This window comes from Rousettus aegyptiacus, unplaced genomic scaffold, assembly GCF_014176215.1.
Source record: "Rousettus aegyptiacus isolate mRouAeg1 unplaced genomic scaffold, mRouAeg1.p scaffold_m13_p_13, whole genome shotgun sequence".
NCBI classification, from domain to species: domain Eukaryota; kingdom Metazoa; phylum Chordata; class Mammalia; order Chiroptera; family Pteropodidae; genus Rousettus; species Rousettus aegyptiacus.
The window spans coordinates 47,515,416-47,541,129 of NW_023416288.1; the positions used below are offsets into that span (position 1 = coordinate 47,515,416).

The 25,714-nt window shown below is 56.5% G+C and overlaps 2 protein-coding genes across 12 annotated transcripts in view; one reads left to right on the forward strand and one right to left on the reverse strand.

Annotated features, from left to right (window-relative positions):
• LMBR1 (limb development membrane protein 1) overlaps nt 1–3,740 on the forward strand; it is a 72,516-nt gene extending 68,776 nt beyond the window's left edge. For all 8 annotated transcript variants that reach the window (XM_036230597.1, XM_036230599.1, XM_016160964.2 and 5 more), the window contains one exon: nt 1,190–3,740. In XM_036230597.1, coding sequence (XP_036086490.1) covers nt 1,190–1,275 — 86 coding nt within the window. In that variant the 3' untranslated portion in view covers nt 1,276–3,740. The remainder of the gene's footprint in view (nt 1–1,189) is intronic.
• Nucleotides 3,741–7,009: 3,269 nt separating this feature from the next.
• Nucleotides 7,010–25,416, reverse strand: RNF32 (ring finger protein 32). Of its 4 annotated transcripts, none has more exons than XM_036230602.1 (9): nt 25,357–25,416; nt 23,266–23,355; nt 22,468–22,741; nt 19,528–19,670; nt 18,186–18,347; nt 17,655–17,779; nt 17,288–17,396; nt 8,007–8,174; nt 7,010–7,434 (listed from the first exon to the last, which is right to left on the reverse strand). In XM_036230602.1, exons 2-9 carry the CDS (start codon nt 23,278–23,280, stop codon nt 7,213–7,215), a joined length of 1,218 nt encoding a protein of 405 aa, XP_036086495.1. In that variant the 5' UTR covers nt 23,281–23,355; nt 25,357–25,416; the 3' UTR covers nt 7,010–7,212. The 4 variants fall into 4 exon arrangements, with proteins under 4 accessions (XP_036086495.1, XP_036086496.1, XP_036086497.1 ...); XM_036230603.1 differs by having other exon boundaries at nt 25,353–25,389; XM_036230604.1 differs by having other exon boundaries at nt 23,266–23,352; nt 25,357–25,388.
• Nucleotides 25,417–25,714: the final 298 nt, after the last annotated feature.

The window sequence follows — 25,714 nt, forward strand, 5'->3', positions numbered from 1 at the left end:
GCATCGGGCTGACCCGCGATGCTCTCCAGGACGCCGAGCGATGGTGCGGGGCGCGGTGCGTGTGTTCTCGGCGCCGACGGGAGCGACGGTGACGTGGCCGTGCACTCCACGGGGCACGCGCTTCGTGACAGTGTTAGGAACGCGCGCGTTTGGCTGAACGCAAGGGCGTCAGCGTGAGCAGGAGCGCGTGTCCGCGCTTCGGCCTTCGTTTTAGGAGGACGAGGCCGTGTGACTGGCGCCGTGGACGCCCCACTGCGGACGCCCCGCGTCGGGCTCTGCGCCCCTGTGGTGAAAGCAGGGAAAGGCCGCGACTTGTCGTAGAGAGTCCTGACGGTGGCTCACGCGCCCGAACGACGTCTTCCCAGGGTCAGCGTCCCGCGCCCCGTTGGCGTGGCGACGGACAGCGGACGCCGCCCGTGGGCAGGGACGGGCTTGGGCGTGTGTCCGGATGGGCTTTGCTGCCTCGCCGCCCTGCGAGGGGGCGTGAGAGGGAGAAGTTGCTTCTTCCAGTCCCGGTCTGCGCGCCGGGGTGTGTGCGGCCGGCCCCACGGACGTCGGCGGGGACGGGGCCGTCCCTCGCTCCTCTCCGCCGGACGCCCGCGTGGGAGCTCCGGTCTCAAGCCCGTCGTGACACTAGCGGGGCGTGAGCCGCGGTCGCAGTCGCCTCGCCACATAAGCAGCTCCGCGTGGGGCCGAGGGGGCGGATGGAACTTAGGCGGACACTTTCCTTCTCGGAACCCGGAGCAGCGACGTGCTCACGTTCGACTTGTTCTTTCGCCATTTCTCTCTCGCGTTCTTTTCTGACGATGTTTTCCATGCTTTTCCTTCTCGCTATGTGATTAACATCTCGGCGTGTCCCCATGCGGTTTCCTGTGTGTGGGGTCGTGAGTGGGATCGCTGTGTTTGAGGCTGGGCCCCGGGACTGCGCCTGCGGGAGGCTGTCACGGCCCTCGGGGCGCAGGAGGAGGGCGGGGGAGGGGCTGCTGGTCCTGCGGGGTGCGATGAAGCGGTGGCCCCCAGGGCCACGCTGGCCGGAGCAGCAGGCCCGACTTCCGGCTGGGCAGCTGTCTCCAGGTTAGGGGCCCCCCACAGGGAGCTGCCAGCGCCGGGAAGAGACCGTCTCCTGCCGGCCCCTGGCCCCGCCGCCCTCCCGCACACCGTTCTCACCATTTTCTTCGCTTTTCCGCAGGGCTTCACAAACTGCACTTATCAAATACTCCGAGGGACGCGGAAGCCAGCAAGCCCGCAGCAAACGGCCACCAGAAGGCACTGTGAGGCAGCGGCGTCCGCCGCGGGGGGCCGGATGGCGCTCGGCCCGCAGGGGCCACCGTCCTCGTGACCTCCTGAGACCGCGGCTGTCGCAGGCCCTTTTCCTTTGGGGCCCCCGCAGTTTCCCGCCCGGCGCTGACGCCCACGGGCACGGTGCCCTTGGTGCAGGCAAGGCCCGCCGCGTCCCTGCGGGGTGACCAGCTGCCACGTACGAGTGGCAGTTTTCACTTCCTTACAGAGGGCACAGACGGGCGGGCTGACTGCCGCTCCAGGGCGATGCTCATGGGGCCGCGAGTCGAGGGACGCCCCCGGGACCGCAGCCGTCGCCGGGGTCCTGCGGGCTCGCAGTGTGACGCACGCCGCCTCTCGGAGCACAGGAGCCAGCGCGGAGGTGCCGCCACGTAGCTTCTGCCGCGCGGGCCGCGCGCGCACCCCGTTTTTCAGCCTTTTTTCAAGACCCCGTGGTCGCCCGTGCTCCCGTGTGCGCCATGGAGCTGCGCGCGCCCGACGGCGGAAGCCCCGCGGTCCCCGCGGTCCCTCCGGTCGCCACGTTCTAGGCTTCGGTCGCTTCGTGTGCACGCTCAGCAGGTCCCCAGCGTCGCGGCCCAGCGTTCACGGCGTCAGCGCGGTGTCGCGGTCATCCAGCCGTTACAGTGTAAATAATTCTCGGGATGGCTTCCTGACTAAGTCCACTGAATCAGAACCACAGACGTCACCGTCACCACCCACGGAGACAGCACCGCGCCGGGCCTGTCCGCGTGCACGCCACGGCCGTGCCGCCTCCGCGGACTCGCGCCGCAGGCGCCGTGTGTGGCGACGGGGTGCCGGACAGCAGCGAAACGACCTCTTTCTCAAGTTCTTGCATTTAAAGCTTTTTTGGGGGAAAAACTGTGAAAAACAGGATGTACATATTTGACGTAGAGAACTTCCACCAAGCGCCAAAACACGGAGGGTGAGGCTGCGGGTGCTCAGCGGCGGCGCCTGGGCCCGCCCTTCGTCCGAGCCGCTGCGTTTCCGCCCAGGCGTCCGTCTCAGTAAAACGCAGCTCAGTTTGATGACAGCGCCGAGCACTCGGCAGCGCCGCCGGTCCCCACGCCGGTGACCCCGCGGTGTGCCCCCGCCACGGGAAGTGCAGACGGCTGCTCCCAGCCCCGCCGGGTCCGAGACGCGTCCGCGCCCGCCGCCAGCTTTGCCGCGACTGGCGTCTGCTGGCCCCGCGCCACGAGCGCCCCCCGGCGGGGAAGGAGAGCAGCAGACGTCTGCGGCCACAAGAACGTCGCTTTGAAGTGGCCCGACTTCGGGGCACGCCCAGAGGAAGGGCTGCGGGGCGTTCGCAGACGTCCGACAGCCTGAGAGCCCCCACGTCTGTGTCCGCGCGTCGCCTGTCGGAAGCTGCTTCCTGCCCGAGGACCTCAGGCGATGTGGCCCGCGGCAGGGACACGTGCTCCGGCTCCGCAGGCTTGTTGGGTGCAGCTCCGCCGAAACAGGACACACGCCACGTGGCGGGACGGCTTGGACCTGGGCCCCAGTGGACGCGATGCAGGCCGTCCCACACTCGGTCCGTCTCCCACGAAGTCACAGCCTCGCGAGGCTCCGCAATGGCTCGTTTGTCCCGGTCACTTGGTCTTGAGTGAGGGCCTCGCCCCATGGGCAGGTGTGTCTGTGGACACCTGTAGATGGCACCCGAGGGCCCCTCGCTGCCCCCTGGCAGGCGCCGTGCCCGAGTCCGCAGAGGGCAGGCGCTGAGGCCGTGCCCCCATTCCCGTCTGCCACGAAGGCCCCGGCCCCGTTGTCGCAGAGTCCCTCGGGGGCCTTAGCCAGCTCCCGTCATTCACTGGTCCTGCAACATTTACATAAATTATTTTAAAATTATAAAATTCACAGAGTATAACATTTATAATGATTTTTACTGATTTTTCAAGGTATTTCTTAGATTATTTACTTAACTTTATGTACATTCTGTATAAACTAGAGCTGCCGGAAACATGAGACTTCACGTGGACGTTTGACGGTGACGTGGGCTCCTCCAGAGCCACTGAGGCTGGCGCGTGGCCGCTGGCTGCTGGGCGGTCACGGGCTGTGTGTGCCTGGTTGTCGGGGGCACGCTGCCCGCCCCGCGGCCGCGGCACCCCTGTCTGCCAGCACACGCGGCTCCAGACCTGGGTGGCTTTCTCTGCAGTTAGCACTGTATTTAATGTATAAAGGCAGGATTCTTATTAAAATAGCACACATGCAGTGCTGACTTTTTAAACTTAACGATGTTTCTTTAAAGACATTTGGATGCACTGGCAAATTATTTTTGTTTACAGCATTTTGTTTACAAATTGTCGGTCTTGTTTGTTACTTACTATGAGACACTTTCAGTGTAATTTTTAAGATGTCTTAGAAATTGAAGTTTTGCAGGGGAGCCCGTGAGATCTTGGTCCCCGGTATATGTCATCAGTTTGCAAAATAAAGTTTTACAAAATTGAGTTCCTGTTTTGATTTACAAGCACTCAAATGTGTTTGTTTTTTTTTTGAAAAAATCTTAAATACCATCATGTCTAAAACTTAAGGGTACATATATATTCCGTTTCAGTTTTACAAAGGGCAATGATTCTGGTGAAATGTTAAATTAAGGGTGAAGTAGGTATTTTCTTTTTTGTTACAGAGTTATTGGTAGATCAGTTTCTTGCAACCTGAAATGTGGCAGCAGTAATTGACATTGTGTGTGGCAGCAGTAATTGACATTGTGTGTGTTATTTGAGTTATTTTGATCACTCGATTAATCTCTTCCCTAGAAGGACTGAGCCACAGCTAACCGTGTCCTCGGCAGCTTAACCGGGAGTTCTTGGAGGTGTGGGTGACTTTCGCACCCGGTCAATTCCCCAGCAGACAGAAGCCTTCATTTACACCTGTGCCTGTCAAGGGTTTGAGCACAGGCAGAAGTACATTTTACGTTGTAAGTCTGTACACACACACGCGCACGCATACACACATGCACACTTCTGTACATATAAAGAAAAATTTAACAGTACCTACTATGTGTGATGTGTGCTGGCATTTTCTTTTTTTTTTTTTTTTCTAGACACAGACCACTAAGTCTTTCTGACCTGTTAATGGATAGTGAACGTTAGTTTGACAAACATGGCGGGCGTGTAGACAGTGCCAGGGAACCAGGTGGTTGGGGGGGCCGCAGCTCCCCATGGCTTCCCCGTGTCGGCTGAGCAGCGGGCCTGGAGGGTGACATGGGTCTGACCGGTGACCAGTGGCGGTGTGCGCCCTTCCTGCGGTGCCGCAGCGGACGGGGGCGAGGGGGGGGGCCGGGGGGAGGTGGCCCGGGGGTGTGGCGCGTGCGCTGTCCCCATCCGCAGTCAGACGGCCGCCAGGAGTAGAGCCACCTCCGCTCTGCCGAGGCGTTTGCCCCAGCTCACAGCTAGTGTGACAGTGGCTGTGAGCACGTCGCAGGGCTACTCCAGCCTCACTTCATTCTGGTTTTGGGGTTTTGATTTCGTGACGATGCCCATGGCTGGTTCAGAATTTTCGAACACCAGATGGCGAGTCGTTCATCGCAGAATGGCCCAGAGCTAGAGCGTCGCCTCTGTGGGAAACGGTCTGGGTGGCGGCAGGCGGGGCGTGTGCCTGGCCCTGCCCCCTGGGGCCGCACACGCGGTGGCCTCACAAGAGGCGGCGGAGGGGGGCGGTCTCCCGCGGCCAGCCCGTGCCTTGGAAGGGGGCACGTGCTGCTCCTGCATGCCCGCCCTTCCCCCAGCCCCCCACAGGTCCTCGGAGAGCCGGTGTGACCCCATCCTCCCCCTTGGGCGTGCATCTGCGCCCCAGGACCCCGCCCGCCTCCCCCACCCGTGTTCCTCCCTTCGCTTCTGCCTGAGTCTGCTGTCCCCTGTTCCTCACACCCCTGGTGGCAGGTTCCAGAAACCAGAGTTACCGGGCTCGGGGAACGTGTCCCCGCGGAGCCCGCCACACACCCCACCCCAACCGCGTCCGCGAACGGAGGTCGCTAATCGTGGCCGTCATCGTGGCCACGGGCCCGAGGAATCCACGTTCCACGCTCCCTCATCGGATGGAACGAAGCTGGAATTTGCTCATCGCAACAGTAACAAAGTCCCGAGCCGCCTGGGAATGACCAAACGCTACTTTTAAATAACTGCAGATATTTACGGATTATGACGCCAGGTTTAAATGGCGTCCCAGAATTTCCCGTAGGACCTCTCCAGCCAGCCTGGCCTTGTCCCCGCCCCAGCTCATCCTTGGTCACCGGCCCAGCTTTCAGAGAGCCGATATGATCGGGTAAAGGTCTGGGCGGTTTTTGTGACCTGATCAAACGAAGATCGTGTTGTCATCTTCCAACTGCCCAGAGCCCGCGTCACTGCTCCGGGGGCAGCTTGGTGTCCCCGCGGCCCTGGGGGCATGCCACTGCAGTGGGCTTTTCCATGTAGGTGGCCTGTTTCCGCTGACGGCCGCAGCTCCCGGCTCCTCGCCCGACACGCCTCGCTGTTCATCCCGGTGACCAGTCCCAGGTCTCCCTACCACCCCCTCCCCAATTTTTTTTTTATCTGTCGCCTACAACTCAGTCCTATGTCAGTAAAGTACTCGATTGCAAAGAACGGAAATGTACTCTGCCCACTGATGCAGGAAAGTTTGCCAGAAGGACTTGTGACAGGCTCTGGGAGACCTCAAGGGGTCCAGGAAGCAGGCGGGGACACCCAGCCCCCGTGCCCGGGAGCCAAGCCCTTAGAGCACTCGCTGCCACCGAGTGACCCGGGCCTCTCCCTCCAGATTCCAGGGTGGGGCATGGCCTCAGACCGCCCAGGCCTGGGTGACATGGCTCCGCGCTACCTGTCGGCCCAGCAGGGACGAGTGTGCCCAGGGTGGGGACACGGCCCTGGCCCAGCCTCCCTCTGCTCTCCACACTGGGCGATGAGCGCCACGCGGGCCGTGGGCGCACAGCCGCCTATGAGGAAAGCAGCAGACGAGCGCCTCCCGGGACGAGGCAGGAGCAGCAACCTGTGCTTCCTCCCACGCCGCATGGGGACTGACCTGCACCCTTGACGGGTGTGCACCTGTGCGTCTGTCCCCCGTCCTGCCACCAGCTGTGGCCGCGGGGGCTGTGCCTACTCCTGGCCCCCGGACAGCTCTGCCTGCTCTTCCCCAGCAGACGGGAGCTGTCCCTGGGGACTCGGGGCACACGGGAGGCCAAGCCACTGGCCACGAGCCATGAGCCACGAGCCAGAAGGAGCCATAGCCCAGGCCCCCGAGAGCAGAGCCTCTGTCCCCAGCCCCGCCGTCGCCGGGCTGTGCAGCCTCTTTGTAACCTTGTCTGTTAGGCCGCTGGGTGGCCCAGCCCTCCCCCTGTCCTCGTTTACTCTGCAGCGGGGCCCCAGGGAGCGAGGGAGGCCGCACAGTCAGGACAGTCTGCCCCAAGCCGTGTGCGCAGTCCTCACGGCGACGGGAGCAGCCCCGTCGGCCGGCGGCTGGCTCTGCGGTGCGGGGCGCGAGGCGCCATCGGCCAGGCCGGAGCCGCCGGGAGTTTCAGTTCTGCATTTGCATTTGCGTGCCGGGAGTGCTGAAGTCCAGGGGCGGTTTATTACACAGAAAGCAGCGACTGTTACCAAGCGAGCGTTAGGAGTGGCGGAGGCCTCGGGACGCCGCGTGTGCGGCGCCGGGACTCGCGGGCAGTGGCCCGCTGACCACCTGCTGGGCCGCGCGCAGCCTCGGGGGCGGGACGCGGCGGGGCCTCCGGAACTCGCCGTCCGCTCCTCGCTTATTTCACGTGCTTAAACTCATGGATTTGAACTCTTTTTATAAAGACGGAATGCGCTTTGACAGCAGAGTTACACGGGGTCCTCGGCGCGCACGCCGGGTCTGCCGGTTACTCCGCTGCGCCGCCGCGCGTCCGGGCGAGGGCGGCCTTGCCCCCCGAGTGACGCCGCTTCCCGACGGCAATCAACTCTCGAGGAGTCTCTTCTGGTAGCAGGAGCGGCAGAGGGGACAGGCGTGGAAGGGGGAGCTGTCGCCCCAGGAGAAGGCCTCCAGGGCGAGGAGGCAGGCGTGGTGGAACGTGTGCGAGCAGGACAGCAGCACCGTCTCGCGGCCCGGCGGGCCGTCGCCGCCCAGGGACAGCGGCGTGAGGCAGATGGGACACTCGCGGGCCTCCCGGTGCTGCGCCTGCGCGACAGGGGGGGGGCGGTGAGCGCGGCCGGGCGTCGCTGGCCTTGAAGAGAGGCAGGTTCACTGGGTCCCGACGTCGCACGGATTTCGCGCGCGCCCCTCCCCCTCGCTCTTGCGAAGGACAAAGAGGGACCGCGCGACCTGCCATGCCGAGCGCCTAGCGACACCGGCCTTTAAAAAACGCTATATGTTGGTGCCGCCGATGTCCTTTCGGTGAAGCAACGCCCGGGGGCTTTCTCAAAATCCTGCTAAACTTCCCCCTAAAGTTTCCTATGCTTATGCCATTCTAAGCAAGTTTTCCCTCGGGGTCCCCCTTTCCTCCGAGGCCGCTGCAGACGCAGGGGAAGGCGGGAAGCCGGTCAGAAAGGAGCTTTTCCCTCCGGCGCTTTCGCTGCTCACACGGTGACGTCACCAAGGCAGGCTTTCAGACTGCAGGGCCCTGCGGTCGCTCCCCAAGGGCCCCCCACCCCCGCGGCCGGGGCAGAAAGCGCGAGCGTGGCTCCCCGCGTCCCCGCCAGCGCCGCCGCCGCCCTGGGTGCCGCGCCGCTCGCGCATGCGCCGAAGCCCACCTGCGCCTGGATCCGCCGCCAGTCGTCGTCCGTGAGCGTGTGGCTGCACCTGTCCCCCAGCTGCTGCAGCACGCTGCGGTTCACCGCCAGGCAGTGGTCGATCTCCGCAAAGAGCTCGTCTATGTCCGTGTGGTAGGAGCACAGCAGGCGGTGGCTGATCTCCGTGAACTGGGGACACGGGAGGGGGCGCGGGGAGGCCAGGCTGAGTGGCGCGGGTCGGCGAAGCGCCCTCTTGCGTCTCGACCACCCTTTTCGCTAACTCCCCTCCCGTCCGTGCCTTTGCGCAATACTTTTGGCGGAAACACACAGATGGCTAGGCAATAGCTCCACGTCCAGGTGACTTATGCCGAGAGATCACCAGAAAGGTGCACCCGGCTGAGGCCCTGGCGGTCGCGGCAAGGAGCACGCTGAGATGAGAGGCGGGAGCAGAGGAGCCGGAACCGCACAGAGTTAGTCGCGCCATCATCCCGCCCTCGCGCCGTGTATTCGAATTTAAGGCGGACCGTCCCTGCCACCGCCCGGCGCTTGGTGACCACGGCCGCTTGCTGCCTCTTTGCTGGGCAGCCATCTCCCCACTGTGGTCACAGATTGTGAATTATCATCTTAGCGTGATCATAGAGAGAGGGAAATCCGCCTTTTAAAAATCTACTTATTCACTCTGCTTTTCTCACCGAGCTTTAAACTGTAACTGGAAACCACCGTTGCCTAAAGACCTTGAAAATCTCTTTCCATAAGCCCGCGCAATCGGTTTATGGGCAGCACATCACATTTTATCTCAAACTTGTAAAAAGTTTGCTTTGAAGAAGGTATTGTCCTTAAATAGCCTCTAATGTCCCCCCGCCCCCCCAGCTCCGCTCTTTCTATGAAGTACTACAGTCTTGATACAAAAAGACAGAAAAGCCCGGCGATCTTGACGAACGGTTTGCTTGGACGGTCCTGGTTGGCTGCGGCACGGCGCGCTGTCGCCTCCTGCTGGCAGCGAGCCAGAATTGCGGGGACGAAGCGCGTTTCCGCGCGCGGATCTGAGAGTCTTCGCCGCCGGATGGCGCGCTGGGCGCGTCTCGGAGCCGCCGCAGGTGGCAGCTGCGGCCGCGGGGCGCGGCGGCTCCTCCGCTGGACTCGGTGCGGACGGGCGCCCCGGGGTGGGCAGGTTCGCTGCGCGGCCGAACCGGGGACTCGGCAGCCCTTCCGCGCGTGCCCTTCCGTCAGGACGCCACCGCTCCTTTCTTTAAAAAGGCGAAGTCCTACAGGTACTGGTTTGTTGGAAACTGAACACGTCTCGGACTTCGGTGGGGTTTTAGCAAGATAGTTTTCGTCGGCGTTTTGGTTCCAGGCCACGGGTTTCCGACGCTTTGCCATTTTCCCGCGGGTCGCGCACGGCTTTTCAGCAACGCGCATTCGCAGCGTCGCCTGGAGAGCGCGGGCCGCGGGGAGCGGGGCGCTCGGAGTCCAGAACCGCCTTCGGAGCCGGGAAGGAAGGTCTTGGGTTACTGTCGGTCACGCCGCGAGGGCGGGGCTGGCGGCGCCGGGGCCGGCAACGGTAGCCAAGGGCGGGCCTGTCGCGTGAAGGGGCTCCGCGCCACCAACCGGGGGGGGGGGCGCCCGCTGCCCCGAGTCACACGAGTGACTTCGTGCGGAGACGTCGCCTCCCTGGGACCCCGCTCCGCAAACTCCGCAGACGGGGACCGTCACGTGCGGGCCCGCGGGCCTTCTCCCCGAAGCCCCAGGCTTGTCTGCCACCTGCCAGCGGGCACCCCCTCTTCCAGACGCGGCAGGCAGCTCAGACCGTGTGCGCCGCGGAACCTCCGCGTCCCTCCCCGCCCCGCCTGCGCTGCCCGTGTGCCGCGCCGCGCGCAGGCCCAAGCCCGGGGAGCCGACCTGCCCTTCTGCCCCCCTCCCCTCCCTCGTCCCCTCGTCCCCTCCTTGGCCCCCCCGCGCCGGCCTGGCCCTGGGCCCCGCCAGCGCAGCCTGCAACGCCAGCTGCGCCTCGGGCCCCCGCGCGTCTCCCGCCACTGGAGGCGACCCGGGGCCGCCTGGCCTGGCCGCGCTGGCCTCCGGCCTCACACGCCCGCCGTCTCTCCTCTGCCCGGAAAAGCGCTTCTCCCGCGCGGGCCCGTCGCTCACGCGAAGCGAGGCCCGCAGCTGTGCCCGCGGGAGGCGCCCGCGCACCCTCGGCGCGTCGCCGCGGCCCCTCCGCCTGCCTGGCGCGCGAGACTTTCCCACCGCTAACAAGGCCCGCGTCCTCCCGTCGCTGAAAGCGAAAACATCTCATAAATGAGAAAAACGACAATTCCCTTCATACGCGGTGGGGGCTCAAGGCCATCGGATGCGCTTTAGTACGTCTTGGCCGCACAGCTTTAACGCCACCGCTTGGTCCTTGCGCCGCGAGTGACCGGCAGGCCGGAGGGGTCCTGGCGGCCCGGGGCGGGCGGGGACCGAGGACCAGCGCGGGACCGAGGACCAGCGCCCCGGCCCTGCGGCCCCCGGCTCCCGCCCGGCCGCGCTCGGAGCGCCGCTGGCCCCTCCTGCGGACACTCGTCCCCGGCGCGGGGCAGTTATCTCCTTCCTGTGTGTACTCATCTCCTCGAACGAGTCCCTCGGATTCGGCAAAGTACCCGATTCCTCTCGCCGAGGCCCTTAGCTGCCGATAAACGTTCCTGACCTGAAGTTTGCAGTAGATTAGGAACGAGGACACGCACATGTTCCGAGGGGTGCGGTGCAGTTTTCTTTCTGCCGTCAGAAGCGACCGCGGTGTCTCTGTGGAATGCTTTTGAAGTCACGGCCAGTGTCAAGATTCAGCCGGCGTGTAGTATGTAATCATAAGGTCGACGTTAGCTTCTTTATAAAGATACTGAAAATCCTGCGGTATACATTTGTGGGAAGTTTCTAAGTGTGAACTGGTGTGCCTTTCTTCTCGTAGCTTCGAGTATTTGAAAGTTAATTAGCAAGATTAATGTTTTAATAAGTTAAAAAATATAATCGACGTGTAGTTATCGACTACCTACTGTGGCCAATTCAAAGGCGTCTCCTACGTATAGCTTTTATCACGTGATTCTTAAGTGTGAAGTTTTTATGTATTCAGCATCTTTCTGCCTTTATTTACTCCCTCGCTGCTATATGGGGCAGATGCCCTTAAGTAATTGAAAGGACAACTGAGTTCCAGCTTTTAAACTAATGGTTAATATTATCTTACAGAAACAGACAAAATGCATAAAAATCTTCAATTTTAGTAAGGATGAGTGTCTTCCTATATTTTTTTCCTTTAAGTCTCATATTTCGGATAGTTGATAAATTAAGTAATTAAGAGTTCGGGTTATTGATATGTAAAGCAATTACTGGTCATTTACAAGTATCATGCCGGCTAAACATTACAAAAACGCACTCACAGAGGTAGGCAGGTGAACTCTGTCTGCCCGGAGGCCTCGCCAAGTGATCCATCTGGATGTCAGCAAATTGCTTACTAATGTGTTGACTCGGCCACCCTCAAAAGCAAAATGAAAAGCGTGGAATTTACAGCATATCAATGAATCAGTTGATAAGCTTTTACTGGTTTAATATCCTCCCAGTCTCGCTGCTTGGAGCCACTTCAAGCTAGCAACAGAATGTTTGCCATCTCTATGTGATAAAGGAAGTCAAAGGACTAAACAAACTCTAAGACCATTACGCTGTTTGGTGAGATGTAAATGAAAAAAGTAAGAGAAATCTCACGCAGGAGGGTGTGGGAACGGGCGGCCCCTAAAGTCAACCATAGCGTCTGACAAATCGCTAACTTTTTAAACAACGGTCAGGACTTTTGGCTTGGGCGGAGATAATATAATGCATTTGAAAAGTTTTAATTGCAGCCATAAAAGACCATGCCTCAATTATATGACATATGTTAGCAGAACTTCTAGATAAGGATCAAAGGCATTCAAGGACCAACCACTGCATCCCGGGCAACACTTGGCCTTCCTGGACACACTGGTGACAGGCGTGAGCATGGCAGCTCTGGGGACGCCTCGGGCGGCTTTGATCTGAGCTCACCGTGCACAAGACCACTGTGTTGCCCCCCCCCCCCCAACAGCTCCGGTGACCCCTCTGACAAAGCACCGCCGACTCAAGGTTAATTCTCTGAGACTTTCGGGTGCAAAACCCAGCCTCCGACCCACCGGGTTCTTATGACAGGCCGGCCAGCCATTTGGTTTAGAACCTATGCTCGGGTCCAGTCTTGTGAGGAGTGTGCCAGTGATATTTCAAAGCAAGGCCAACAAGAATTAGTGTATGGGAACGTTATTATTTGTAGAAAAATGAGCCTTGTATTTTATTAGCTCACACCCAAAAGATGCATGAAAACTAAGGTAAGAAAAGAGTTCCTGAATCCCTTCCGCAAACGGAGTGAAAACGCAAGGCCAGTTACTTCACAGGGAAGATAGATCGATGGATAAAAATAGAATGGCTCGCGCTAATCTAATCTGGAGTATTAAAAACATATCCATCTTCTCGAGATCTCGAAACTTTAAAGGACACGAGTTCCTAATTTATTGTGCCTAAAAATATCCAATTATCCCTCTTTGCCTTCCTTTTCTATCGATTAGACCCCTTCCCAAGTACAGCAAAGACGTGTTCACCTCCCTGCCAGCGAGGAAAACTGTAACCGCAATGGACCGGATTTTTATAAAGCTAAATGTCTTTAGTGCAAAGAAATATCCTTAGTGTGGCCAAGTACTTCCTACTTTGCTAGTGTTAAAATAGCCTTTCTTTTACGAGATGATTCTGATGGTCTGTGGTGTTTTAACTCTTATTTGGCAAACTAGAAAGTTTTAAAAGTGGGCGATGACTTCGTTGAAGCCCCAGGTTTCTCTTTGATAGCTCTGTAGACTCCAAAAGTCTGGATGCCATTGGAACAAGGAACCGAGTGGACCACGGGAGAGAAAAGGGAATACGTTTGCCGCGACTTGATTTTGTTGGCTGCTGGAGGCCATGGTTCCGACATTTGTGCACTGTTGACCTTGGGGTGTACTCATGATTTATTTCTCCTAGTCGTTTGCAACTTCATTTTTTTAGTCTAACATAAAATGACTTCGCATTAACTTAACATTCACCCATGGTCAGAATGGAGACACAGCTTAGGAATGTGGCTGGTGGTTGCACACGTGACCCCAGGTTAAAGACCGTTGTTCCACAGGTGGGTAAGGGTGGCACATCCGGTACCTTTGGCGATGCACATTTTGCTCTGTAAACCTTCCGGTTTCTAACATTCAAACATTAGATCTCTAATAGTTCATCGCTCTCGAGTTCTGCGCACATGTAAGTTGTAGGGAGGGCGACGGGGTGAACAGGTGTGTGACAAGTCACAGGTGTCAGAGCTCGGGCTGAAAGGCAGGTCCCTGCAGGAAAACCCGGCGTTCCTGGAATGTCACTGACGATGTCACAAAGCTAGTCTCTCACCCAAAGGAGCCTGATAAAGTCCTTGTTCATGCTGCCTCTGGAACGGGTTTATTTTTAAACGGGTTAAGTCACCAGGAAACCTGCAGATACCGATTCTCCTGGAGCTGGACTTCAGTACACATGCTCAATTCTGGAAAACTGGACGGAGGAACCCAGCCCCAGAGCTATATTTTTATTTTAAATACCTTAGTCCGCGACTAATAGAATTTCATTAACACGTGACATTGTGTGAGTTTAAGGTGTACAATGTGATGATTCCATAGACTTAAACATTGTGAAATGGTCAGGACAGTAGGGTTAGTGACACATGCATCGTCTCACACATAGATACTGACCGCGGTCGCCACGCTGTGCGTTAGACCCTGAACTTATTCATCTTCCGGTTGTAGGTTTGTGCCTTTTGCTGGCATCTCCCCGATTCCTCCCCCAGCCCCTGGCAACCACTGTTCTGCTTTTTCTGTGAGTTTGACTTTTTTTTTTTTTTTTAGATCTCACGTGTAAGTGAAATCATATAGTCTCTGTCTTTTGCCGTTTGATTTATTTCACTTAGCACAGTGCCCTCAGGGTCCATCCTATTGTCACAAATAGTAGGGTTTCTCTCTTTCTCGTGGCTGAATAATGTTTTGTTATGTACACACACCGCATCTTCACTCCGGGATGGACACTCCGGTTGCTTCCCCGTCTCAGCTTCTGTGAGTCATGCTGCAGTGGACACGGGAGTGCGGGCCTCTGAGACCCTGATTTCATGCACTTTGGATAGGGACCCAGACGTAGGATTGCTGGACTGAAAGGTTGCTCTATACTTAACCTTTGGAGGCGCCGCCATGCTATTTGCCACAGTGGCTGCACCAGTTTATAACCCCCGTGGTGCACGAAGGCTCCCTCTTCCCCGCGTCCTCGCCGACACTCGTTATTTCTTGTCTTTTTGATACTAGGCATTGTGACAGGTGTGAGGTGACAGCTCATTGCGGTTTTGATTTGCATTGCCCTGATGATTAGACATGGCGAGCCCCTTTTCATGTACCTATTGGCCATGTGTATGTCTTTGGTAAACTGTCTATTCAGATCCTCTGCCCATTTTTAAATCAGATGTTTTTTGTTGTTGTTTTATTAAGTTGTATGAGTTGCGCATATATCTTAGATACTAACCCCTCATTGGGTATGTGGTTTACAAATATTTTCTCCCGTCTGCAGGTCGCCTTTTCACTTTGTTGATTGCTCTCCTGCTGTGCGGAAGTTTTCAGGGTAATAGAGTCCCATTTGTTTATTTTTGCTTTTGCTGCTTGTGCTTTTGGTATTTTATTGAAAAAAATTGTTGGTAAGACCAGTGTCAAAGACATTTTCCCCTGTTTTCTTCTAGGACTTTTGTGTTTTCAGGTCTTAAGTTTAAGTCTTTAATCCATTTCGAATTAATTTATGTTACATTCTCCTGGCAAAGATTATATACCGCTCTTCTTTGTCTCGTTTCAGCTTTCGAGTTAGTCCGTTTTGCCTCATGGAAGCGCAGCTGTCCCTGCTCTCTCTCGGTCCCACTCGTGTGGATTATTTTTTCCCCCTCTCTTCACTTGGAGCATATGAGTCTCCTTAAAGTGGAAGCAAGCCTCCTGGAGGCGGCATGTAGTTGGATCTTGCTCTTTTCTTTTCTGTTCTGTTCTTTTTTTTTGTTCTCTTTTCTTTAATCCATCCAGCCATTCTATGCCTTTTGATGGCAGAAATTAATCCATTTCCGTTGGGTAATCATTGGGAGGTGAAGACCACGGTGCTCTTACCGGTTCTCAGTCGCCTGATTCCTTCTTCCTGTCTCGCTGTGTTCCTTTGCGGGTCGATGGGGTCCCGCGGTTGGCTTCGCTCCCTGGATCTGCAGCAGGGTCTTGCTTCGTGGTTACCACGTGTGTCTACGTTCTATGTTACCTATTTTTTTTTTTACCTTGATACTTTACCTTGCAGATGTTACTGTTTTTTAAACTCTGATGTTTTTATCTTATAGCTTCTATTTCTCAAAATACCACCTATTGGCTTCATTTGCCAGTTGTACTTCTTTCCTAAAAAATTACTTTTTTTATCTTTATACTGTCTACTTCCTGCTTTAAAACTCTATTTTTTTTTTTTTTTTTACTATTGTTTGTCTAGCTTTCTGGTTGGAGTGGTGGGGTCATGATTTTCCGTCCTCTGTACTGAATGGACTTGACATTGCCCTGTGGGTACAGCTTTCACTCTGCAGCACAGAACACCAGGGGTCTCGCTGTCACCGATGCCAGAGTGTGTGTCATTTGGGTGCTGAATTTCTAAATACACTTCAAAATTCGTTTAGTGATTTTCTATTTTATGTCTTCTTTTTTTTTTTTTTTTTTTTTTTTTTTGCATTTGCCTCATTTACTTTTGAGCATGCCTTTACGGAGAACATTTTTGTTTCATTTGGTTCAAATGTGTCCCTTACGAGCAGCTATTAGCTGATTTTTTTCAATGTAATTCAGGAGTTCTTTAATAGGGAACTTTATCTCCATCATTACCTTATGTTTAATCCCACGTGCTCCCCTTTCCTACCCGCCTTCCCCTCGCCTGTCGCCTTTTCTCGACCTTTGCTGGAACTCTTTGTTATCATCACCACACGCACATCTTCCTTGGCCTTTGTAATTCTGATTTTCTATTGCACACACTGGTGACCGCTTGCTTGGCACAGTGGCCGGAGCGGCCAGCGACAACGCTGGAAGAACCCTGTAATCACACTGCTTTAGGGTCGGGCCCACGTCCACGTCCCTCCAGGACTGCTGTGCTCTCTGGGGCACTTTAAGGAAGTCACCCTCACCTAGGGACGTAACGGGATGGCGCGGGGGCGCAGAGGTCCGCACCTCAGGACGCCACGAGGCCGGCGGCGCGTACGTCGGGGTCTCCCCAGAGCGCCGGACTGGTGCGGCCGCGCATGCGCCACCCCCGGGCACAGTCTTGCTGCGGGGCGATTTCCCGCCACTGGTCCTTCCAGGGCGTCACCCCCGGGCACCGTCGTGCCGCGGGGCGATTTCCCGCCGCTGGTCCTCCCAGGTGAGTGCAGGCGAGACCGGAGCCCGCAAGCTCCGAACAAGCGTGTGTGTGTGGGGGGGGTGGACATCCGCAGATGACCGCGCCAGGAAACCGGCCTTGCGGCGTGTCACCCCGGGGGCCCAAGGCCAACATCCCCGCGGGACGCCAGGTGCTCGCACGGCGCCGAGACGAAAGCGTGGACCCCGACTCAACCTGACGCGGTCAGCGTGCAGGTGGACGGCGACAGCGTCGTGACACTTCCGAGCGCCTGCGGGGTGCGCGGCCGTCCTCGCCGCGGCGCCGCGGGGCGGAGGTCGCCCCTGCACCCCCGGGCCTGTGGGGGGCAGCACGGAAAGCAGTGGCCCCTCGACAAGGTAAACGTGAAAGCCGCAGGTGGCCACAGAGAGGGCGGGAGCCGGTCGTCGCATGACGGCAGCCCCGGGGCGCGCGTGGGGCTCGCTCTCGCCGACGCTCCGCCTGCGCCCGCGGCCAGGACGCGGGACCGGAACCGGAAGCCAGTTTCCACGCTTTTACCTGCAGAGGTCGGTGTATCTAAGCGACCGTCACAGAGTGGCTAATGAGAGTTGCTGTGAACTCAACCTCGTGCGCGTTTCCTGCATTTCAAGATCGAACCGGAGGGAAGTCGGGGAGCATGTGCCCCGCGGGCCGGGAAGCCGCTCGGCTCGAGCTGCCCGGGGGTCCCGGCGGCGTCTCCCCCGCGGGAGGCCCGCAGCGAAGCCGGCGTCGCTGACGCCACCTGGCCACCTGGCCACCTGGCCGGCCGGGGCGCTCGCGGGCGCGGGGCCGCTCCCGGAGAGCTCCGGGTCCGCACCCACCTTCTCCTCAAAGAACTTCCTTCTCAGCTTGGCGTCCGTGGGAGGCAGCGTCCTCCTGAGGTCCCGGTACCACTTTCTCACCACGTGCCCCCGCCAGCAGGCTTGGATCCTGGAATGCGGGCGTCGGACAGGGACTCAGGCAGGGGGACGTCCCCGGCTGTCAACACGCGTCCTCGGGCTTGACCGCTAGGCGTCGGAGGGCGCAGAGGAGCGTCCGGGGGCGGGGCCGGGGCCGAGGGGGCGGAGCCGAGGGGCCTAGAGGCGGGGCCGAGGCCAGGGGGCGGGGCCTGGGCTGAGGGGCGGGGCTGAGGGGCCTAGAGGCGGGGCCTGGGCCGAGGGGCGGGGCCGAGGGCGGGGCCCTTCGGACCTGGTGGCGCACTTTGCTTTGAACAGCCGGGCCCCGTCGTGGATCACTCTGGTTTGATACTGGTTCCTTCTGCACAGGGGACAGGTTTTCTTATTTGTAAACTTCTCGAAAGCCTGAAGGCATGCCTGAAGAGAAACATTTCATTTAAAATCTTGAGAGTAATTACTTATAAACAACATTTTTACTTCTGATGTAATTACAGTGTTCTTTTCTCTCTTAATTATGAGACTTAGTCCAATTTAGATTGTGAAGAAGTTTCATCAGATGGTGACGCCATCCTCATGAAACTTGTTCCAAAAGTAATGTTTTACCGGGACATAATACAACACATCGGAAAGGGCCGGAAACCCCCGTGTCATGGCAGGTGACCCCTGTGGACAAAGCCGCTGCGCAGTCAGAGCGCAGGATGCTATCCTTATGTGCGTCACTAACAGCGGTCCGTCACAAAGCATTTGTGGTTCTTTTGTCACGTAGAATTCACCGTTTCCAAAACAGGCTGAATGTATTGTAGCCTAAAGTCGTATTTCTAACCATAAATGGTTGCTCATGGATAAAACCAGCGGCCCTTTTAGGGATCGAGTGAGCGGGACTCGGCTGCGCCCCCCGAGCTGCAGAATGACAGTCGCGCGATCCGATGCGAGGGAAGCAGGGTTCACTCACTCTGTGAAACACGTGGGAGCATGAAAGCAGCACCTGTTCCCGGGGAGACAAACGCAATGTTTGAAGTTTAAATTAGTTTAAAAGAGAAGCAGCATAAACACACTAATTAAAAGAAAAATTTTGAATGCTTAGAAGGTAAGCTGTGTTGTTTCTTTGAAAAATTAAAAAGCAAATTAATAACCTTGATATTTATAATATTTGGTGTCCAAGTTTAGCACAGCACAGGTATATAATCTCAACAAGAAAAACTAAGTTAACCACAATCTGAAACATCAAACACACGCATGAAGTTTGCTATTAAGCCATTAAAATGTGTGTGTTTAAGAGTGAAACAATTACGAAGTAGATACGTTTCCTGGGCAGACCCTAAGAGAGGGTGCAGACTGGAAGCGGGGAGCAGAGGGGGGGGGAGTCAATTCCTTTTTCAGGGCTTTGTTCAACTACATTGAAATTTTAAAGAACCACAGCTTTTTCAGATAGAATTCTGACACTGAAGGTTAAAAAGCAATACATTCTAGAGACATGAATCACTTTTTGTTTTTTAAATGCAGGAATATCCCCTTTCTGTGATCCAAATTCCCCACCAAACAGTGATATTCTGGGGTGTGACAAAAAGACCTTGAAGCTTAGACCAAATGCAGAAAAAGGCAGTTGGTTCTTCTGGAAGGGTGGGCAGGGAGGGCGCCAGCTTCTATCCAACCCCACCCCCACCCCCCCCACCCCCGCCCCGCCTGCCCCCAGGCTTCTCCGCGGGCAGAGGCTCTCCTCTGACACCCCTGGGTGAGGCGGATCACAGACACCCAGGCCACCTGCTCTGGGGAAAACTTCCCGTTTTTCACAGAGACCGCTTTAAATATGCTCTAGGTCCATCCGTGTTGTCACAATGGCAAACTTTCATTCTTTTTTATGGCCGAGTAATATTCCATTATATACATGATTAGATTATTCTATTGAAAATGTCTAGTTACGTGACAGAGCTGTTTAATGGGTGTGTGTAACTCATCACACATGTACTTTAATGGAAAAGAAAATGTAAGTACTTGAGGGTCACATAGCAAGAAGAAGTGGAAAAAGCCTTGGACCTTTTTTTTTGTACTTAATGCCTCGTGTTAAAGTGTAGGTGTGAGAATATTGGACTCTGAAGCCCCAGTTTAGAGTCTGCTGGGTAGAGACGGGCCGCCGGGCTTGTTTATCTAATCTCCCCGCTGAACACCTGGGGGCGAAGTTCAAATTCTTCCTTGCATATCGGGCAGGGCTGCGTGGAGTCCCCTTGCGAGACGGACCTCTGTTTCACCTTTCCCCACTCGTCTGAGGATAGTGGCAACGGGGGAGGTTCGAACAGGCCCAGCTTCTGCGCTAAAGTTAAACGACACAAAACATGGGTTAAAATACATTTTAGGATACGGTACTTGCGTGTAACGTCTCGTAAACGTTAATACAGAGCACGTCGCGTGCTTTATTCCGCCGTGGACGGACTGATGCTTTCCCGGGGCACAGAGGGCGCGACGGGGACACCTGGGGTCCAGTTCCATGCTGCGTGCACGAAGCGCCCGGAATCAGCTCCGTCCGCAGGCAGGGCTGCGGGCCAGTTTCGCAGACGGAAAAGTGAATGCCAAGTTCCACGTGCGCCGGCCGCAGGGCCTCCTCACCTGTCACCTGCGGCCTCCTCACCTCTCACCTGGTGTATCCCTCCGCCCCAGCATCGCCTTCTCCCAGGCGGCGGATTTCTGCCACCACGGGCCTAGAGAGCGCTTGCGGCGTATACTTGCTGCGAGGATAAACGCGCCCCTTCCACGGCACCTGAGTGCGCGCCGCACGTCCGCGGCCCGAGCACGGAGCGTGTGTTTCCGGGGGAACGCGCACTCGAAAAGCACCCGCGGGGACGGGAGCACTGTGTCTCCCCTCGGCCGAGGGCGACCTCCGCGGCTGTCTTCGGGGGTGGCAGGGAAGTGTGGCGTCTGGAGTGGGGGCGCTCCGAGCGCAAGGAAGAGCTGGAAAGCAGCTCTGACGGGAGGAACGTGAAAGTCAACTGCGGGCGGGGGACGAGGTCAAGGTCGCCTCCCGGAGGGCGGAACAATAAGCTGAAGCAGGAGGGGTCCGTGTAACGGGGCCGATGTCCGAAATACCGGCCTTCCCGGAGGAAAACAGAAAACGGGGAGGAGACATTGTCAACGCCCAAACGTTTCCCAGGAGAGGACAGTGTCGAGCGTGCGGGCCCCGCAGGGCCAGACGGAGGCCCCGCGCTGCGGGCAGAGAACGTGCGAGAAGCTTCGGGAGGGAGGGCGGAGGCACCGAGGCGGGGCTCGGAGGGGATCTTCGCGGGCAAATGTCGGGCCTTTTCCTACCGGCTAAGACGCATCATCGCAAGACCGAATTAAAGCCGCGAGGTACTGACCGGGAAACCGAAGCCCAGGAACCGCGCGCGCCATCTCCCGCGCAGATAAGCGTGGGAAACCCGGCTGGGGCGCAGGCGGCCAAGCGCGGTCCGGTCCGGGTCTGAGCACCGAGCCGAGCCCGGCTTCAGCTTCCGGACCAGGCGACGTTCCCGGCGCCACTCGGGGAACGGCGGTGGTGGCGGGGAGGTGGGGGGGAGGGGGGTGTGCACGAAGGCGCCACTTTGGAGGCGAATAGCGGGGGACTGGGGGCGTCTCTGTGACCTCCGAGAGGGTGAGGGGCCCTTAGTCGCCCAAAGCATGAACGGTAAAGAGAAGCCTGATGGACTGAACGGCGATCGCAAAGAAGACCTTATTCAATAGTAAATAACATAAAATTAAGTGACGGCGACAGACGGGGAGGGGGCATCGATATTACGCGTAGATAAGAAGAGCACATTGTCCAACCTCATAGTAACCAATATGCATAATAATTAAAAAAATGAAGAGCTCCTAAAGGAATGACCGATTATTCTCCTTTATAACCTCACTGATTTTCCGAATCGGGAGATCCTTCCCGATGCCTGATCTAAATCTCTCCTGCTAAGCCGACCGCGGGGACGCGCCCTGACCGCCCCAGCTCCACGCGCACGGCGGAAGACGCCCCTGGGGCGTCAGGTGACGGTGTCCCCGAGGCCCCGCCGGCCTGGGGCTGGGAACGCAGCAGCCTGTGAGCGCGGCCTCCCTCGCCACGCGGTGCCTCTGTCCCTCACACCCGCGCGAGGACACGGTACCCCGGACTCGCCTATTTTCCACGCCCAGAGTCATTTTAAAATCTTCTCTAATTTTCCGTTTAAAATAATTTCAGGACCTGCAAAAGGCTGTACAGACTGTGGAGAATCCTCAGGCGCCTTGCAGCCAGCCTCCCCACGTCGCTGCTCTACATGACCCCCGAACCGCGTCGGAGTCTCGCTCGGGCCCCTTTTTCTGACCCAGTTTACACTCGGCATTCCGCTGCCCCGTTCGTTTCGTCTCCTGCCGTCTGGGACTGTCCCTCTGTCTTTATTTGCTTTTCTTAAGTTGACACTTTTGAAGCGCGCTGGCCAGGAACTGCGACCGCGTCCTTGAGTCCAGGTTTGCCCGCTCTTTCCTCGTGAGCAAATTCAGCCTGCCTCCGGGCCAGACCACCGCGCGGGGAGGCCGGCCTTCCTCGGAGCATGGCGCTGGCGCGTGTCACCCCCAGGGACCGGCACTTTGGTCACCCGGTCAAGGCGCTCTGTGCCCAGCGTCGCCCTGCTGAAGCTGTCCTCGCTCCCCGGCCAGGACTTCGTAGCTGTGGGGAGACGCGGTGCCGCTGCGTCCCCGCAGGACTTGTCCCCACAGGACTTCCCCGCTGCTTCCAGAGTCGCTGGTGGCTGCCGCCGCCATGCTGTCTGCCAGGGATTTTCCTTTCTAGCCCGTCTCCTATATCTATCCGTTAGTAGTCGTCCTTCTGCAAGAAAGGGCTTTTTCTTTCCTTTTATTCTTTCGTTTATTTCTGTCGGTGCGGATGAACGGATATTTATTTTATCCTACTGTTTTTACTTATTTTACGTGTCGTCACAATTTTTATCTTCTTGCTCAAATTGTCCCCATCATCATGAATAAGCTTCGGTATGTGCATATCTTTTTGTAAGGTTATACATTAAAATAGATTATTTCTATACTGAAAAAAATCATACTATTAATCTCAATTAAATTCTTTAGCTCTAATAAGCCCAAACATGGTGAGATTCGCTTACCTAAAGTTAATGGAGGCGGTTTTGGGTCAAGAACATATTCTTTTTCCGGATCTTCCACTTTCGGGCCTGGCGTCTTTTTGCGAAGTCCGGTATCTATCACTGCTTTCGGGTTTCTGTTTAGAGATTTGGACGTGTCCTCTCTTTTTGGTACATTTGTCTTAGAAAGATCTGCTACTGAAAGATTTCGAAGTTGGAGGTCGTGTAAAATGTGGTCTTGTAAAGCAACTGCGGTGATGGCTAATTTATCTATTTTACCTTGTTTGGATGAATGACCCTAAAAAGTAGGAAAGAGCCGTTATGGAATGTATCATGTAGAAGAAAACGAGGGTCTGGTACTCAGCCCTGAAGGCAGACTACACCGGATCGAATGGCGAACAGCGCTCGGCCCACCGCTGCCCAGTCAGAGCAAGCCCAGGATCGGCACTTATGCTAACGACAGAGTAATAGCTTTCCATTTAATTACCAAGTCCTTAATTATAATACAAATAAATTCATTATGGCCTATAAACACCGTGCAGGCCTGAACACATTCTGTTTCGCTATAATTAAATTAGACTCCAGGCAAGTCTGGCTCGTTATATTAAAGAGAATCTTGCATTGAAGTAGATACTTTTTTGGTGGAAACATATAGAATGAAATTGCCATGCAGCTAAGAGATGCTTGCGGTAAATACTACGGCTGACAGTTCCTCGTTCAAGCAAGGTTTGCAGACTACTTTTTATACTCTTAAATAACAGCTGAGTTAAATATATATTCATGAGTAAAACAACGTATATATTTTTAAAAAGGATCGTGTACCTTATTTTTTAACATGCTGAATCAGGAAAAGTTGCTGCTTGGTTATATCAAATCATGTCATCATCGCATTACATTCCTCTAATTCTTCTGCTGTGGAAACACAGTCAACATGACGTCAGAGCCGGAGGGCACGTGACCACGAGAACGACCCCCTGCTGCACAGAATGGAGTGACAGGGGAGCGCACTCCCCTCGGGCCAGAGACGGGGGCCTGGGAAACGGAGCACGGCCTCACAGTGGGGCCCGCGGGGCACAGGACGAGGAACCTGCGGCGCCTCGGGTACTACAGGCGCAGAGGGACTCGGGAACTCAGCGCATGCTCACTGCTTAGGGAGAAAGGGAACCGTGGGTGCGCTGGAATGGAAGAGGGTGCCGGTGACTTCAGTCCCCACGGCTCAGGCGTGTGAACGTGGGGAACGACCTCGGGTTCCGGGCTCGCTCTGCCTGGTTGCTGGGCAGGGGACTCCACATATCTGAGCCTCAGTTTCCCCCCGTTAAAGCAGGTACAAGCACACACGGTGCGCAGGACCAGGCTGGGTGAGAATGTCGTCGTGGAGGATCTTGCGTGGGCCCCGCGCATGGAAGATGCTTCGTAAATGGTTATTCTGGCTCTACTTCCCTTCGAAGCTAGTGGAAGAATTTGGAATCGGCCCTTTCGGTTTTTACCCAAGGGTATATATTTTATGAACATAAAGTCCATAATAGCCTGGAAAGGGGAGAAACAGGAATTGTTGAAGTAATCTAGGAAGTAGCGCCGCGGGCCTAAGTGTCGAACTAGAAAGGCATTAATCCGAAATAAGAGTCTAGGGATCGACACTGCCGTTAAATCGGTCTGACCGGGAGACCCTCTGCGGGGCGAGTGTGGAGCGAGGCACGTGGGAACAGCTCTGAGGTCGCCAGGGCTCAGGAGCAGCCGCGTGACTGGTGACGGTGGTGGCCGCAGCCTGGCTCCCCGTCAATGCCGGCATCAGGAGGCGCATGAAAAGTTTCTCCCCCGCATTGCATCGCGACGGGCCAGGGGCGAGAAACGGTAGAAGGTATCTAAAGGGCGGAAAGATCCCTGCCGGGGGTTCCCCTACTTTTAAAGTGCCTAGAACCTGGCAGAATACAGTTGCCGTTGCACTAAAAGTTGTCTGATAACCACAGCCGGCTGTCTGCAGCCTACGGTTTTCTCTCTTGTCTACACTGTGAGCCACTGTGATTTAATAACGAGGTAAGAGCTTTGAAAAACGCTGTCCCGTGTAAGTCCTCCAGTAGCATTAAATCTCAGAGTTGGAAACTTCAAGTATTTAGTGCATTTTATAAATGAGAAAACATATCCCGAGATTAGGCGACTCTCAAGATTGCATAACCAGTCGGTGCCAGCAACAGGGTCAGAAACTTAACCCTTGTCCAGCGTTCAGAACTAAAGTCAGTAGGAATATTCTTTTCGTAAAGTCCAGTATTAACCCCCAGATAAAAGAGCTGGGGCCTGGTAAAAAATAACCTTTCTGGTGTCAAAGTAATTAGTTACCAATTTGTCTCAGGGACCTTAAGCTAATTAATAAACATGCTAATTAAAAACAGGCATATGAGAGATACAAACATACAACTGAAAAATACAATTCGACACACTGTCTCATGCCTGAATTGAAACATGAATCTCTTGTTTGCGCATTCTGACGCGACTCCACCTGGGGTGGCCAGAAGCCACAGACAGAGGTAGAACTACAAGGTGAAAATCCTCGAAAAACTTCAAGCATACCTCTGGACTTGGTTCCCTTTTAAGAAATTGGTAGCGTTTGGTTTGGGAAATTATCGATTTTAGACTGCTAATGTTTTGAGGCCCTCCCAAGGCACGGTCACCCAAGGCTGTGCTGGGGCCCCAGCACCCTTGGGGCTGCTCGGCGGGCAGACCACCCGCCATCCTCCAGGGTGTCCTGGGTCATCACCAAGCGGCACTGTGCAGCACACCCGGGCCCTCCTAACCTAGCTCTGCTTCTGTGCCCTTCCTTTTAACTCTGCTGGGGGACTGTCCCCTCCCCGATCCTCCTCCCTAACTCAGCTCGGTGGCATCCGCACAGGCAAGCGAGCCCGCCCTCCGCATACCCACCGCGGCCTTCTGCCCGGCCTCGGCGCCTCTCCGTTGCCTGGCAACCACCGGTAGTCAACCTTCCCCCTCCTTCCCCCAGCGCGCATGCTCAACGGCCGGGTCCCGCCCCGCGCACGGTCACCTTGCAGTCTGCGCCTGTCGCCAGCCTCGCGGGGCTCACTGCTGCACCGCGCATGCTCGCGCGCCCGGGTCCGAGCGCTCCGAGCGCCCCGAGCGCCAGGCGCGTCCTGCGCCCCTGAGCCCTGCGTGCAGGGGCCGTGCGCTTTTCTTCTCGAGCCCTGTGCTGGGATGACTGGCTTCTCGGATGTGTAGTTTTCAGCACATTTGACAAAACTTCAGCCATGTTTACTCGAATATC

Excerpts from the sequence above, each read along its gene's own strand:
- RNF32 (XM_036230602.1), bottom strand. Across the intron at positions 18,348-19,527 it reads AATTTGAACTTCGCCCCCAG|GTGCTGCTTTCATGCTCCCA; the intron begins GTGTTCAGCGGG and ends CCCCGGGAACAG. Across the intron at positions 8,175-17,287 it reads GGAAGTTCTTTGAGGAGAAG|TTCACGGAGATCAGCCACCG; the intron begins GTGGGTGCGGAC and ends CCGTGTCCCCAG.